This window comes from Rattus rattus, chromosome 8, assembly GCF_011064425.1.
Source record: "Rattus rattus isolate New Zealand chromosome 8, Rrattus_CSIRO_v1, whole genome shotgun sequence".
Classification (NCBI taxonomy): domain Eukaryota; kingdom Metazoa; phylum Chordata; class Mammalia; order Rodentia; family Muridae; genus Rattus; species Rattus rattus.
In genome coordinates, this window is record NC_046161.1 from 35,399,320 (window position 1) to 35,412,859 (window position 13,540).

Genomic DNA, 13,540 nt, shown 5'->3' on the forward strand with positions numbered 1-13,540 from the left:
GGTCAGTCCTGTGCAGATCCCATGCAGCCACTGACTTCCTGAGTGCCCCTGCCATGTCGTGCCCAGGGTTTCACAATCCTCTGCCTATCATCTAGCTCTTTGTTCTTTCAACTCCCTCTTCCCTCATGTTTCCTGAGTCTGGGAGGTGATAGGACATCCCTTTAAGGTTGGGACCTCAACAGTCAATTGCACTCAGCATTAACCACCATTCTCTGCAGGGGGAGGCTTTTGTGATCAAGGCCAAGGCGGCACTAATCTATAACCCTGTCCTGCAGGTCCTGAAATCTCCCCTCCCCCCTTTCTGTCTCTTGATAAGTGAGATTATAGGTTGGCTCCTGAAAGACCTCAGCTGGAATTCCCATCTGATAATGTGAAGCCTGGAGCCACTAAGACTGCACCAGAGAGTAAAGTCTTTTCCCTGTGAGTGGGGTTTCTGGTGAGATTCCTGGAAAATTGCAGGTTCGTGGCTGGGAAGGTAGAAGGGCATTAAGGAATTGTTAATGTTGCTGGAATTCTTGTTTTTCCACTGGCAAGAGGCCTCCATTGGTTGCCAGGTGAGGGGCTGTTTTCCCCTTCTCCAAGCCTCAGCATTTCCTGTCTTCCTATCCTGCCTGGATTTGACTGATTTTTGAGCCAGAGTTTCACTGACTCAGTCAAGCCTTTGATTAGGGCAGGGCAGGCAGGCAAGGCCTTTTGAGCTTTCTTCCTGTTTCAGGCTCTGGAGTAGCAAGGGTCACAGGCCTGTACCACCCACATCCCAGAAAGTATGCTTGAGAAACAGACTCAGGCTCTAAATTTTTCAAATTTTTTTTTTTACTGATTGGCAGTCTCATATATCCCAACCTCTGTCTAGCAGAACTTTTGATCCTTTTCTTGAGTGTTAAGTAAAAGCCTGGACAGCCACACCCAGTTAAACGTTAGCTTAAAAAAAGGTGGAGAGGGTGATTCCAAGAAAAACCAGTTGTGCCTTTCCCTACCAGTAATGTCTCTGTGTCTGTCTCACTTTTCCTCAGGTTTCCAATGTGGGGGGTTATACATCCCTTAGAAACTTGTTTTAATAATCAAATGATGTAAAAAGCACTTTACATGTAATGTACACTTTGTTTGCATGAAAAGCACTGTATTAAAACGAACTTCTTGAACTGTAACAGAGTCAAGTACTTCCCTTCCATGAACTCTAAGCCAACATTCCTCCCAAAATACAAATACCAGGAAAAAAAAATTATGGCTTTGTCTTAGTGATTACTAGCTTTTGATAAGGACAAAGAGTCCCCGGTCTTTTGATAGCCTTCCTCACATGGTCTGGAGACCTTCCAATTCAAACGCTATAACTAAAAGTTGTTGCAGTATATTTAAAAAAAAAAAAAACAAAAAAAAAAACCAACCTATCTAACTAATAAATATCTGTTCTCCCTGCCCATTTGAAAGGACACGTGGAAAGTGCTAGAGACAGGCTTGGTGTGACAAGGCCCGGAACGCCCTGCCTCCATGCACTGCGGTTTCCTAGTCCGAGCATCGGCTCCGGCCATTGGCTCAGTCACGTTTTCAAGGACTCTGCGCAGTCGGGCGTTTAATTTTTGGTAAAAGTCAAGTCAGGAGAGACATTACCTCATGTTGCTGAAAATAAAAGGTCGAGATCACTCAATCAAGGACACAGGGCTGCCGGAAACCAGGATTGCCAATGCCTAGCTCACCCACAAGGGGAAAGAAATTATCCTTTTGAACATTTATTCCATAAAGTGAGAAGTCTGGTGGGGCAGAGAGGGAATAGAGGCCACGCTGTCCTCGTCCGGAGATGGGGAGAGGCGCTCGGCTCGGGGGGGTCAGCAAAGAGGACTGGACCATTTCTTTCACAGAGGATTACCAACGAGGACCCTGGGGACAATGTGACAAGTCAGGCATTATCGAGCCCCCACACTGGGGGATCGACATGTTCCATTTTGCTGGGGGGACAGCAAGGGAGGTCGCTCGGCGGCCTAGCCTTCCACAAGAGAGGCTCCACGAAACAAGCCTAGCAGTGCTCCTTAGTCTCCGGCTCGGAAGCCGTGGGTGGACGAAACCGGAGGCCGGGAAACTGCTGGACTCACGGAGAAGGACCGAGGGCCGGGTGGGGGAGGGGTGCAACAACCTTCGCAGCCATTTTGTCCTCGCCCCACTTCCGTCTTCTCTTCCCGGACTCCCCCTCCCTCAGGCTCTTCTTTCAGGCTGCACAGGGTCCCAAGAGGAACAGATAGCGCCGAGCACTGCTGCCATTGGTCCGTTGCGGGTGTACCCGCCCTCCTTCATGGGCATCCTTCCGCTCCCTCCCGCCTGCGCTGACGGGTCACGCATGCGTACTCGCTGCCGACGCTCTCCCTTCCCCCACCAGCTCTGAGTGACAGAGGACTCCCGCGCGCGGGCTCTCGGCGCCCCGCCCTCCCCTTTCCCCCGGGCCGTTCCGAGAGCGGGGGCGAGCGTGAAAGTTCCAGAACGCTGCGGTCGTGCGTCATCGCCAGGAGGGGCGGAGTGGAGGCGGGTCCTAGGAGAGCGTTCTGGTTGTTCATTAGTGCACTCCGGAGAACCTGGCGGTCCATTGGCGAAGAAGCTCTGATCGGCAGAGGGATGGGGCGGAACCCTTCTGGAAGGTTCTAAGACAGGGTATAAGAGACAGTGAAGCGGGCGGAAACCGGTCTCATTGAACGCGGAGCCAGCTCTCGGGGGTCTCTGTGTGGTCTCGTCATTAGCACAGCCGGGCCTACACGCAAGGTGAGGCATGGGACTTGGGTGTTGGTGCGTGGCCGGTGTGGTGCAGGGGTCAGTGGGATGCTTAGGCGGCGGGTGGGGCTTAGGCCGCTGTTGCCAGAGCCGGAGGCTGCTGCTGAAGGGGAGGATGAGCTGAGTCAGGGCGGCGCCGCCATGGCCTTAAGCCTCCGCATGGCGGGGGAGGGGAGCCGCAGGATTCCGGGGCCTTTTCTTTTATTCTGTCTGCAAGCTAAAGGAGGATCTCTGCCCGGCGTTCCCAGGGCACGGCTTTCGGAGATGGAAGAGGCGATCCTGCCTCCCGCAGTGCGCGGTCCTGGGGGTGGGGGGGGCGCTCGGAGGTGGCCACGTGCTCAGCCATTGTCGCAGACCTTTTGGACAGATGGTTCCTTCAGCCTAGGGCGGGCTGTGCCAAGCCTGGCGCAGGCCACTCAAACTGCAGCAGTGCCGCCTGCGTGGCTTCAGGTGATTGATAGGTCTGGGCCGGTGCAGAGTGAAAGCAGGGAGATGACCGCTTAGTCCTTTTTTTTTTCTTTCTAGCAACCATGTCTAAGGGACCTGCAGTTGGCATTGATCTTGGCACCACCTACTCCTGTGTGGGTGTCTTCCAGCATGGAAAGGTGGAAATAATTGCCAATGACCAGGGTAACCGCACCACGCCGAGCTATGTTGCTTTCACCGACACAGAACGATTAATTGGGGATGCGGCCAAGAATCAGGTTGCAATGAACCCCACCAACACAGTTTTTGGTAAGTTGCCAGTATTTTTTGTGCTATTGATGGGAGGTTAGAAGGGCTGGGTGGCAGAAAATTTGGAATGTAAAAATAGGCTTTCACACTACTGCAACCTGAGAGATCATTGCAACTGTTTAAATCGACATTGCAATGCCACAAGGTATTAAATATGGGACTTTGCTTCCTGCACCGGAACTTGTACCTTCCTAGACCATGAGGTCATCTTTAGGGTTCTTTTGCAGTCAGTAGTCGCCAAGGTTCAATTTACTGTTTTACAGATGCCAAACGTCTGATCGGACGTAGGTTCGATGATGCTGTTGTTCAGTCTGACATGAAGCACTGGCCCTTCATGGTGGTGAATGATGCAGGCAGGCCCAAGGTCCAAGTCGAATACAAAGGGGAGACAAAAAGTTTCTATCCTGAGGAAGTGTCTTCAATGGTTCTGACAAAAATGAAGGAAATTGCAGAAGCTTACCTTGGAAAGGTGGGTTTTAACCCGTGCCATTTATGGGATGGGCTCTCCCTTTTTATAATTCAAACATCCTGATCGGTGCTAGAATTTGCCAACTAAACAACTGTTCAATTCATTGTATTTTCTAGACTGTTACCAATGCCGTGGTCACGGTGCCAGCTTACTTCAACGACTCTCAGCGACAGGCAACAAAAGATGCTGGAACTATTGCTGGCCTCAACGTACTTCGAATTATCAATGAGCCAACTGCTGCTGCTATTGCCTATGGCTTAGATAAGAAGGTGGGTGTCTTAAATACAAGTGTTGGTTAGGGTTAATTTGCCAGAAACATGCCTGAACTAAGGAATATTTTCATTGACAGGTCGGGGCTGAAAGGAATGTGCTGATTTTTGACTTGGGAGGTGGCACTTTTGATGTGTCAATCCTCACTATTGAGGATGGAATTTTTGAAGTCAAATCAACAGCTGGAGACACCCACTTGGGTGGAGAAGACTTTGACAACCGAATGGTCAACCATTTCATTGCTGAGTTTAAGCGAAAGCACAAGAAGGACATCAGTGAGAACAAGAGAGCTGTCAGGCGTCTCCCACTGCCTGTGGGCTGGGCCAAGCGCACCCTCCTCCAGCACCCAGGCCAGTATTGAAATTGATTCTCTCTATGAGGGGAATTGACTTCTACACCTCATTACCCGTGCTCGATTTGGGGTTGAATGCTGACCTGTTCCGTGGCACACTGGACCCTGTAGAGAAGGCCCTTCGAGATGCCAAACTAGACAAGTCACAGATCCATGATATTGTCCTGGTGGGTGGTTCTACCAGAATCCCCAAGATCCAGAAACTTCTGCAAGACTTCTTCAATGGAAAAGAGCTGAATAAGAGCATTAACCCCGATGAAGCTGTTGCCTATGGTGCAGGTAAGTAAATAATAGCCTTTACATAGTCTATAGTCTCAACAAGGAGGCCTGTAAGATTCGCTGTGATGATGGATTCCAAAACCATTCGTAGTTTCCACCAGAAATGCTGTGTTGGCTAGTTCCTTCCTTGGATGTCTGAGCGAATAAAATAAACAATGTTGAAGTGATTGAAGTTACAATGAGTTGTTTCTAACATTTATTTTTGCTTTTTTGTAGCTGTCCAGGCAGCCATTCTATCTGGAGACAAGTCTGAGAATGTTCAGGATTTGCTGCTCTTGGATGTCACTCCTCTTTCCCTTGGGATTGAAACTGCTGGTGGAGTCATGACTGTCCTCATCAAGCGCAATACTACCATTCCCACCAAGCAGACCCAGACTTTCACCACCTACTCTGACAACCAGCCAGGTGTACTCATCCAGGTGTGTTCTAGAATTTTGTGTAGTTTGTATAAAAAACCCAGGGAAGTTTCTCGCTGTGATGATGGATTCCAAAACCATTCGTAGTTTCCACCAGAAGTACTGTGTTGGCTAGTTCCTTCCTTGGATGTCTGAGCGACTGCTTCCCCAAATTGAGCTTAAGCCACTATAGTAGTATTTTCCACGTGTCTTAATTTCTCTTGTCTCTTTCTTCAAGGTGTATGAAGGTGAAAGGGCCATGACCAAGGACAACAACCTGCTTGGGAAGTTTGAGCTCACAGGCATACCTCCAGCACCCCGTGGGGTTCCTCAGATTGAGGTTACTTTTGACATTGATGCCAATGGCATCCTCAATGTTTCTGCTGTAGATAAGAGCACAGGAAAGGAGAACAAGATCACCATCACCAATGACAAGGGTAAGTATGTATGAACATGCTTTCTGAATGGAACAATGTTCATACATAACCTTTAAAAGACAACCTCATGATTTTTGTAACTTTGATCAGGCCGCTTGAGTAAGGAGGATATCGAGCGCATGGTCCAAGAAGCTGAGAAGTACAAAGCTGAGGATGAGAAGCAGAGAGATAAGGTTTCCTCTAAGAACTCGCTGGAGTCTTACGCTTTCAACATGAAAGCAACTGTTGAGGATGAGAAACTTCAAGGCAAGATCAATGATGAAGACAAACAGAAGATTCTTGACAAGTGCAATGAAATCATCAGCTGGCTGGATAAGAACCAGGTACATGTTTTGCCAGTAAGGGGAGGCAGGTATTCAGAACAGGGCTTGAAAAGGGGTCACTATGATGAATGGTCCAAACATTCGCGGTTTCCACCAGAATGGACAGTGTTGGCAGTTACCTTCCTTGGATGTCTGAGTGACTCAATAGCTAACTAAGAAAGGGTTCTTTGTAAAATGGAGGTTTAGTTGGTAGTTCTCCCACAAAAAATGATCTGGAGATCTTAATTTGATTTTTTTTCTCCCCTCCTAGACTGCGGAGAAGGAAGAATTTGAGCATCAGCAGAAAGAACTGGAGAAGGTCTGCAACCCTATCATCACCAAGCTGTACCAGAGTGCTGGTGGCATGCCTGGAGGAATGCCTGGTGGCTTCCCTGGTGGAGGAGCTCCTCCATCTGGTGGTGCTTCTTCAGGCCCCACCATTGAAGAGGTTGATTAAGTCAAAGTAGAGGGTATAGCATTGTTCCACAGGGACCCAAAACAAGTAACATGGAATAATAAAGCTATTTAAATTGGCACCATACATACAGTTGTCCTGACTGAGTTAAATATTTTTTAAACATTTAGTGAGACAGGATGTTTCCAGGTGGCCTGGGACTCAGGTGCTTCTCAAGCTGGGAGACAGCTACCGCCAGCCAAAACACAAAAACCTCTCATGAGTGACTATTTTAAATCTTTAAGACTAGCCTTGTACCCTGAACTAATGGGATTAAGTAGCAAAGCAAAATTGCCTTTTGGGATAGTTTAACCTGTAGCTTTGTGGATAACACTTGACAAGCTAACAGGACAAGATGGGGTGAGAACCAGCTATGAAATGTGTAGGCAAACACAAGGTGGACTATGATGCAAATGATGATCTGAACCATAAGGTGTGGTCTGACCCATAAAATAGTAAATCTAGGGACTGCCATGTTCAAGAAGTACATTTATATAATTTAGTGTTAAGCTGCCACCTAGTGGCCAGCCTTCTTCCAGAGGTCTGCATGTGACAACCTAGTTTACAGGGAACCGGGTTTGTCACAAGTTGCTTTTTCATCCAGTCTTAAAACCTGGCAGTGTTAGTACTGTGCTGCTGAGGTCCTTCTAGGTGTGTTTTGTTTTTTTTTTTTTTTTAACTTGGGCAACCTGCAAATCTTGCCATGGTAGGAGGCAGGCCTCCTGATTTCCCTGATATCTAATAAAGCTATAGAGTACAGATAACAGTTCATCTGAAAACCAGGGTGATTGCTATTCCCCTGGGTATAAACATTTGCAGAGTTGTTAAATGTGTGGGCACAACTGGAGGTAAAGTTTGATTCTTCCCTGAGATCTGGGGATTGAAGGCAGGAAGTAGGCTTGCTAGCAAACAACTCTTCCCCTGCCCCTATGCTTGTATAAGTCAAGCCTTAAAGTCACAAGAGGTTAAGCCTGGACTTGTTTAGCAAACCTGTTTTGCACAAAGTGGTTCTGTGCAAAGAGGAACTGATTTCTGCTGTGTTGGCTCGGCAAGTTGCAGGTAACTAGACAAATGTATTAAAAAGGCTCATTTATGGAAAAGCCTTGGAAAGTATAAGTGAAACTAGATGTTAAGCATAGGGACCACTGCCTTCAGTTTTGATGCCTAAATCCATTTTCATAAGGCAGTTACTCGACCATGCCTTATTCCTAGCTATTCAAGCTGGTTTCAGGTTTGCCTGGAAAGTAACTGAGGTCACTGGCATTCACTACCACGTGGGTCTTAGATAAGATTTAACTAATGCATTTTTAGTGCTATATTTTACAAGTAACAGACTTGTAAATTCCTAAGGCAAGTACTTTTGCTATGAGCCATAGCAACAAAGTTCTCAACAGCAGTACAGTAGTTCAATGTAATACTGAGTTCAAGGTTCTAAGTGGAGCTATGTGTAGGGCTTTTACAGGGAAAGACCAGTTTTACAAGTGTTCCCTCTGCACATTTTGAGACATGTCCAGCAGATGGCAGTAGTTAAAAAGCAACTGCCAGCATCCTTGGGAAAGCTATTGGAACCCCCTCCCTTTTTTTTTTCTCCTTAGTTTTTCAAGGTAGGGTTTCTCTGCATAGCCCTCAAACTGCCTCACTGAAACTTTCGTCAAGTGGGAGCAGATGATTATTGGCAGCGTAGCAAAGGATAGTAGCTAAAGATAGACCGGTCTAAAGCCAAACATCCATGTTCATGTCTGAGCATGGATTTGTAGGATGAGCAAGTGCCTGGCTATTTGTTTTGGGAATGATGTGGGGATCTGGCTTGAGTTAGCTTAGTGTGTATGAGTGAGGAGGAGTATAAACTAGAGGGTAGGAACAAAGGCATCAAGGAGTTCTAGTCTTTTTTTTTTTTTTTTTTTTTTTTGGTTCTTTTTTTTCGGAGCTGGGGACGGAACCCAGGGCCTTGCTAAATCTTGCTAAACCACTGAGCTAAATCCCCAACCCTGAGTTCTAGTCTTTTATGTAACCTTTGAACCTATAATCATTTCTGAGCTGATAATTGGCAAGGCTGCTGGCACTGGGGCTCAGCTCAGGTGCTAATGCTTGGTCAGCAGGATTCACACAAAGCTTGGCATGATATATGACTATATGGTAACACTTGAGGTAGGAAAGGAAAGGATCAGTTCAGGGTCATCTGTAATTGTATAGTGAGTTGAAGGTCAGACTTGGCTTTAGCAACTGACTCTTAAGACCAGCTATAGCATTTTTGTTTTTTGGCACTACACTCTGTTAGCTGTCCTTTCTGAACATTTTGGAGACAAGGAAGCATACAACACATGGTCTTTTGTGACTGTCTTAACATTTTCCACCAAGTTGCTATAGACAGGGAAGAACAAATGTGAGAGAACTATTAAAATAGTTGGGAAGATAGAGGAGGAATAGAAATGAAAGTTGTCTTACAAGTATGTTACGGGTGGGGGATGTGCCTCCTGCCTGTAACTTAGCATTTTAGGAAGTAGAGGCAGGAGAAATGCAAGGGGGAGGCTATTTGATGTTTTGATGTATTGGGGCTCAATAAAAACCAAATAGTTTCCACTCTCAGGAAATACTAGAAACTTGAGACTTGAAAGAAGGCCAGCTGCAAGCAAGAAGCCAATTGGAAAAACCTTGGGAAATTCAATGGGAAGCTTTTTGTTGCTGTATTGTTTCTTAGGTTTCTGTCCAGAGACCTGCTGTACCCTCTGATGGTGTGCAATGCTCAACAGATTACTTTAGGAACTACCTGAGGTGTGGAGGTTCCAATACTCAACCTTAGGATCGTCTGGAGGCTGAAGTGAGCCAGTGTGTGCAAACCATTTAGCCCTGCTTAGGAAAGGGCTCAGTGAAAGGGCTATCATTAGTTATGAGTTAACACTATTTCCTGAGGGGCCCATAAAAAGTGCCAAACACACAGAGATAGTTTAAAACAATAGACATTGTCTCCAGTGTAGAGACTGAAAGTCCAAAGTCAACATTTGGACAAGAGCCATGCTTGCCAAGGGAGGAAATCTTCTGACTATCCAGTCACCTGGCTGTCCTATTGTGCTTATCACTGTAAATTTAACCTTTTAGAAGCACAACTTTAGGGCTGGAGAGATGGCTCAGTGGTTAAGAGCACAGACTGCTCTTCCAGAGGTCCTGGGTTCAATTCCCAGCACCTACATGGTGGCTCACGACCATCTGTAATGGGATCAGGTGCTGTCTTCTGGTGTGTCTGAAGACAGCTACAGAACTCATATACATAAATAAAAAAAAAATTCAGTGACAGTTCAACCCACAGCCATCACATTCCCAGCTGTCACAGAGAAAGAATCTTCCCAATTCTTGTGCAAAAGCAGGAAAGGAGCCCAAGGACAAAATTCAAATACCTGCTCTTCAGTGAGGTGGAGTGTAAGGTCTTGTGACTGCAATCTTTCTCTGGAGCTGCCCCCACGGCAGGCTACCAGCTGTAAGGCTGTTTGTCCTTCCTACTTTATCATCCCTCCATTGTCCCTCCAGATTCCCAAACAAGGCCTAATTCTATTATTGCCAGTGATTTCCCCATGGACGGCAGTTTATTTCTGTCATCAAGTCTCTGATGAAATCTATAGCCGTGAAATGTTCAGTCCAATCCCAACAAATCGTGTATAGTGTTAACATGTCACAGGCTGCCCGCGGCCTGCATTATGTGGTAATTTGGACTAGAGAGAAGTGATAATATACGGCTGGGCTTCCTTTGTGAGCTCGCATTAATGCTGGGGCTGTTGATGTCAATGGACAGCCCATCGATTTGGGCTAATAGTGCATGGAGGGGGCAGAATTGGGGCAAGGCAGGGAAGAAAGGATATCGACGTCCAGTCACCAGGATCCCGGCAGCTTTTAATCTATTATTGCCCTCTTTTAATGTAACTTTCATGTCAACTGCATTTCCTTCTCCTTGCTCTGCCTGCTGAGCTGAACTGTGAAGCCAGTGGGGTGCCACCCCCAGAGTGGCTCAAAGTTCCCCAGTATTGATTCTTTGATGCTCTGGGGTGTGAATTATAATTATTTCATTAAGCCCTTTAATGGGTATCAACCATGAACCTTCTCCAGCCCAGGCTGAGGGGACCAGAGCAAGCAAGGACCACGTCATTAATCTATGTTCATCTCGTTGCCACCAATTGTCCGACTCTCGACCCTTATTAATTTTTTCTCCTATTATCGCATCTAAGGTTTTAGCTAGACCCAGGTCGATCTACTCCCAGAGAGGAACTGGGAAGAGGAGCTGGCTGATTTGGGGAGACTTGAGGGGAGGCCACAGCTGAGCAGACCGCAGAGCTGGCTGTTCACACTAAGGGGCTAGCTTAGCACACCTCAGCTCAGCTCTGCCCAGCTCCAGTTGGCTTGTGCAGGGAGGTGACACAGGAGACTGGAGGACAAAACCCTCTGGTTTTGCAGCCCCTTGTGTCCGAGTCCTGTACGGTGGCTTAGGAACACTCCACCCCATCACTTAGGCCATTTGTCACTTGCTAGGGTCCTACAGATTCAAAGGAATGCCTTGTGCCTTCAAGCACTTTAGACTCCAGGAGGGAGAGCGATGAAGATGTGGATAAAGAGCAGACACTGGTGAGAGAGTATTGAGGGAATCGTGGATCCCCAATGGAAGGGACCCTGGACCCAGGCTTGGATAAGGGAGGCTTTCCTGGAGGAGCCAGTGCCTAAGCCAACCCTAAGAAAATGAGTAGGGAAAGCTGGAAGAAAGAGGAAGCATATGCTAGCTAGTCAGTGGGGACAGTGGTTGCCAAGATTTGAAAGTGAAGATGTGGGTTGGGATTTGGCTCAGTGGTAGAGTGTCACCCCTTTAGGGGCCTGGGAAGGCCCTGGGTTCGGTCCCCAGCTCTCAAAAAAAAAAAAATTTAAAAAAAAAAAAAAAAAAAAGTGAAGATGTGTGGGCACATAAGATTTGGGAACCTTGAAGTAACCTTGGTTTTCCCACCCACCTCACCCTCTTTGCAGCAGTACTGGGTTAAACCTAGGGCATCAAACTCGGGATGCAAATGCCCCTGAGCCCCAGCCCTCCACCCAACCTCATCTTCAGAGGCCATCTCTCTGCTGCTGTCTTTTCAGAAGCCTTAGGAAAGCTCAGAAACCCTTGGGATAAGCATCAGGGTAGCATTTCTACCCTTTCTGCTGAGAGTTTTTACTTCTCCCTAGGGCAAGAGTGAATTGCGTTCTAGACCTGCCTGTTCTTTGGTTTTGTTTTGTATGTATGTCTGTGTACCATAGGTGTGGCCTTATACCTGTTGAGGTCAGAGGAAGATGTTGGATCTCCTGGAACTGGAGTTATGGATGGTTGTGAGCCGCCATGTGCGTGCTAGGAATTGAGCCCAGGTCCTCTGAAAACACAAGTGCTCTTAATTACTGAGTTTGGGTAATAGTTTTAAAACACATCCGTAATCTCAGTTTTTCCACTTCTTTAGCAAAGGTCTAATCTAACTATCTCCCTTAGAATATGGCCTGGCCTTAGGGACTGTCTTATAACAGACAGAATGTGGACAATGTGACTCTGAGGACCCCCCACGTTTAGATTATCAAAGCCACAGGGCTCCCACCTGGTTCACTGTAGGAGTCTTCAGCCGCCCTGCAGGAAGTGAGCTTTACCTCAGCCTTCATTTGGACAGGCCACCTGGACCAGTCGCGTCTGGCACTGGACAAGGGAGTGAAGAGGAAACAGACTCTGTTCCAGCCACCCGCTGTCTCTCATGAGAGCCCAGAGTATGGGCCTCGCTGAGTCTAGTCTCTTCCGGCCCAGAAGCAAATAAATGTTGCTGGAGATTCAGGTTTTCAGCATTGTTTAGAATAGCTTGTCACACAGTAACAGAACGAGGGCAGTCACACTGTGCTAAGTTAGGTCGCCAAACTATTTATAGAAAGCCTTAAATTAATAGTATGAGTCTCCCTTCCTAGTTTCCTTTTCTTCTTTCTTTTTTCTTCTTTCTTTCTTTCTTTCTCTCTTTCTTTCTTTCTATGTTTCTTCAAAACATGATTTCATTCTGCTTCTTCATATAAATACTAAAACATCAACATTTAAAATCATTATGTTTCTTCTTCCTTTTAGATTATTTCTTTTGATTTAATGTGTATTGATATTTTACCTGTATGTGTGTCTGTGCATGTGTACATGCAGTGCCGGTGGACATCAGAAGAGGGTGTCAGATCCTCTAGAACTGGGGTGACAGGTGGCTATCAGCCCCATACGGGTACCAGTTGAACTCAGGTTTTCTAGACGTGCTCCTAACTGCTAAGCCATCTCTTTAGCCTCTCGTTATGATTCTCTATTAGTACATGGTTTATTTTGTTGTTGTTGGACATAGGACCTCATAGACCCCAGAATGGAACTGAATTCACTATGTAATTGAAGCTGGCCTTGAACTCCTGATTCCCCTAATTCCACCTCTTAAATGCTAAGATTACGTGTCTGTGCAGTCACGTCCAGCAATCAGGTGGATTTTTGTTCAAATGGCTGCTGACTCATGATGGGGATGCTATTGACTCTATGGCTCAAACTGGGTAGAGCTGACAATTTAATAATATTAGGTCTGAAGATGGAACATCTCTCTGCTACACGGGGCTTCGATAATCTGTCAATTGGAAGTTAAACATGAAGAACTCTTGTGTTTCATTTCTTAAATGTATTCCTAGTTATATGGATTTGTTTTGTTTTTCCCAAATAACTCACAGGGTGAGCTTGAATTAGTGGCTGACCTCCTCAGCCTGGACTACCGGTGTGAGCCACTCCGCCTGGCTAATTATAATGTGTGTGATGCCACCGTAAATGGAATTGTTTTCAAACCTCATTTTCTCGTTATTTATTCCTTTTTATATAGGAATAGCATCAAATTTAAATATTGTATATATATTATATGACCTTGCTAAGTTTAATTATCCATCCTAATAGATGACTAAGGGACTTTTCTGTCTGTTGTATACCCTGACCTGATTCAGGTTTTCCGTAGGTGCTGTTGCATGAATGGAGATTTGGCATATCTTCACGTTAAAGTAATATGTTGCCCATGGCAGCCTACCCAAGGCAAACTGCAGCAGAAACGAT

The 13,540-nt window shown here is 46.4% G+C and overlaps 1 protein-coding gene and 2 non-coding genes across 3 annotated transcripts; all 3 read left to right on the forward strand.

The window, feature by feature from the left end:
* The first annotated feature begins 2,587 nt into the window (after nucleotides 1-2,587).
* Nucleotides 2,588-6,532, forward strand: Hspa8 (heat shock protein family A (Hsp70) member 8). Its single transcript, XM_032911324.1, is given in 11 exon segments — nucleotides 2,588-2,745; nucleotides 3,280-3,489; nucleotides 3,753-3,958; nucleotides 4,075-4,227; nucleotides 4,308-4,561; nucleotides 4,563-4,658; nucleotides 4,660-4,859; nucleotides 5,076-5,278; nucleotides 5,493-5,691; nucleotides 5,782-6,014; nucleotides 6,265-6,532. Coding segments are annotated over 10 exon segments (1,935 nt in total). The 5' UTR covers nucleotides 2,588-2,745; nucleotides 3,280-3,284; the 3' UTR covers nucleotides 6,451-6,532.
* LOC116908453 lies at nucleotides 4,917-5,002 on the forward strand. Its single transcript, XR_004388971.1, has one exon. It is a non-coding gene; the product is annotated as a small nucleolar RNA SNORD14 (small nucleolar RNA).
* Nucleotides 5,329-5,414, forward strand: LOC116908452. The gene has a single exon (XR_004388970.1). It is a non-coding gene; the product is annotated as a small nucleolar RNA SNORD14 (small nucleolar RNA).
* Nucleotides 6,533-13,540: the final 7,008 nt, after the last annotated feature.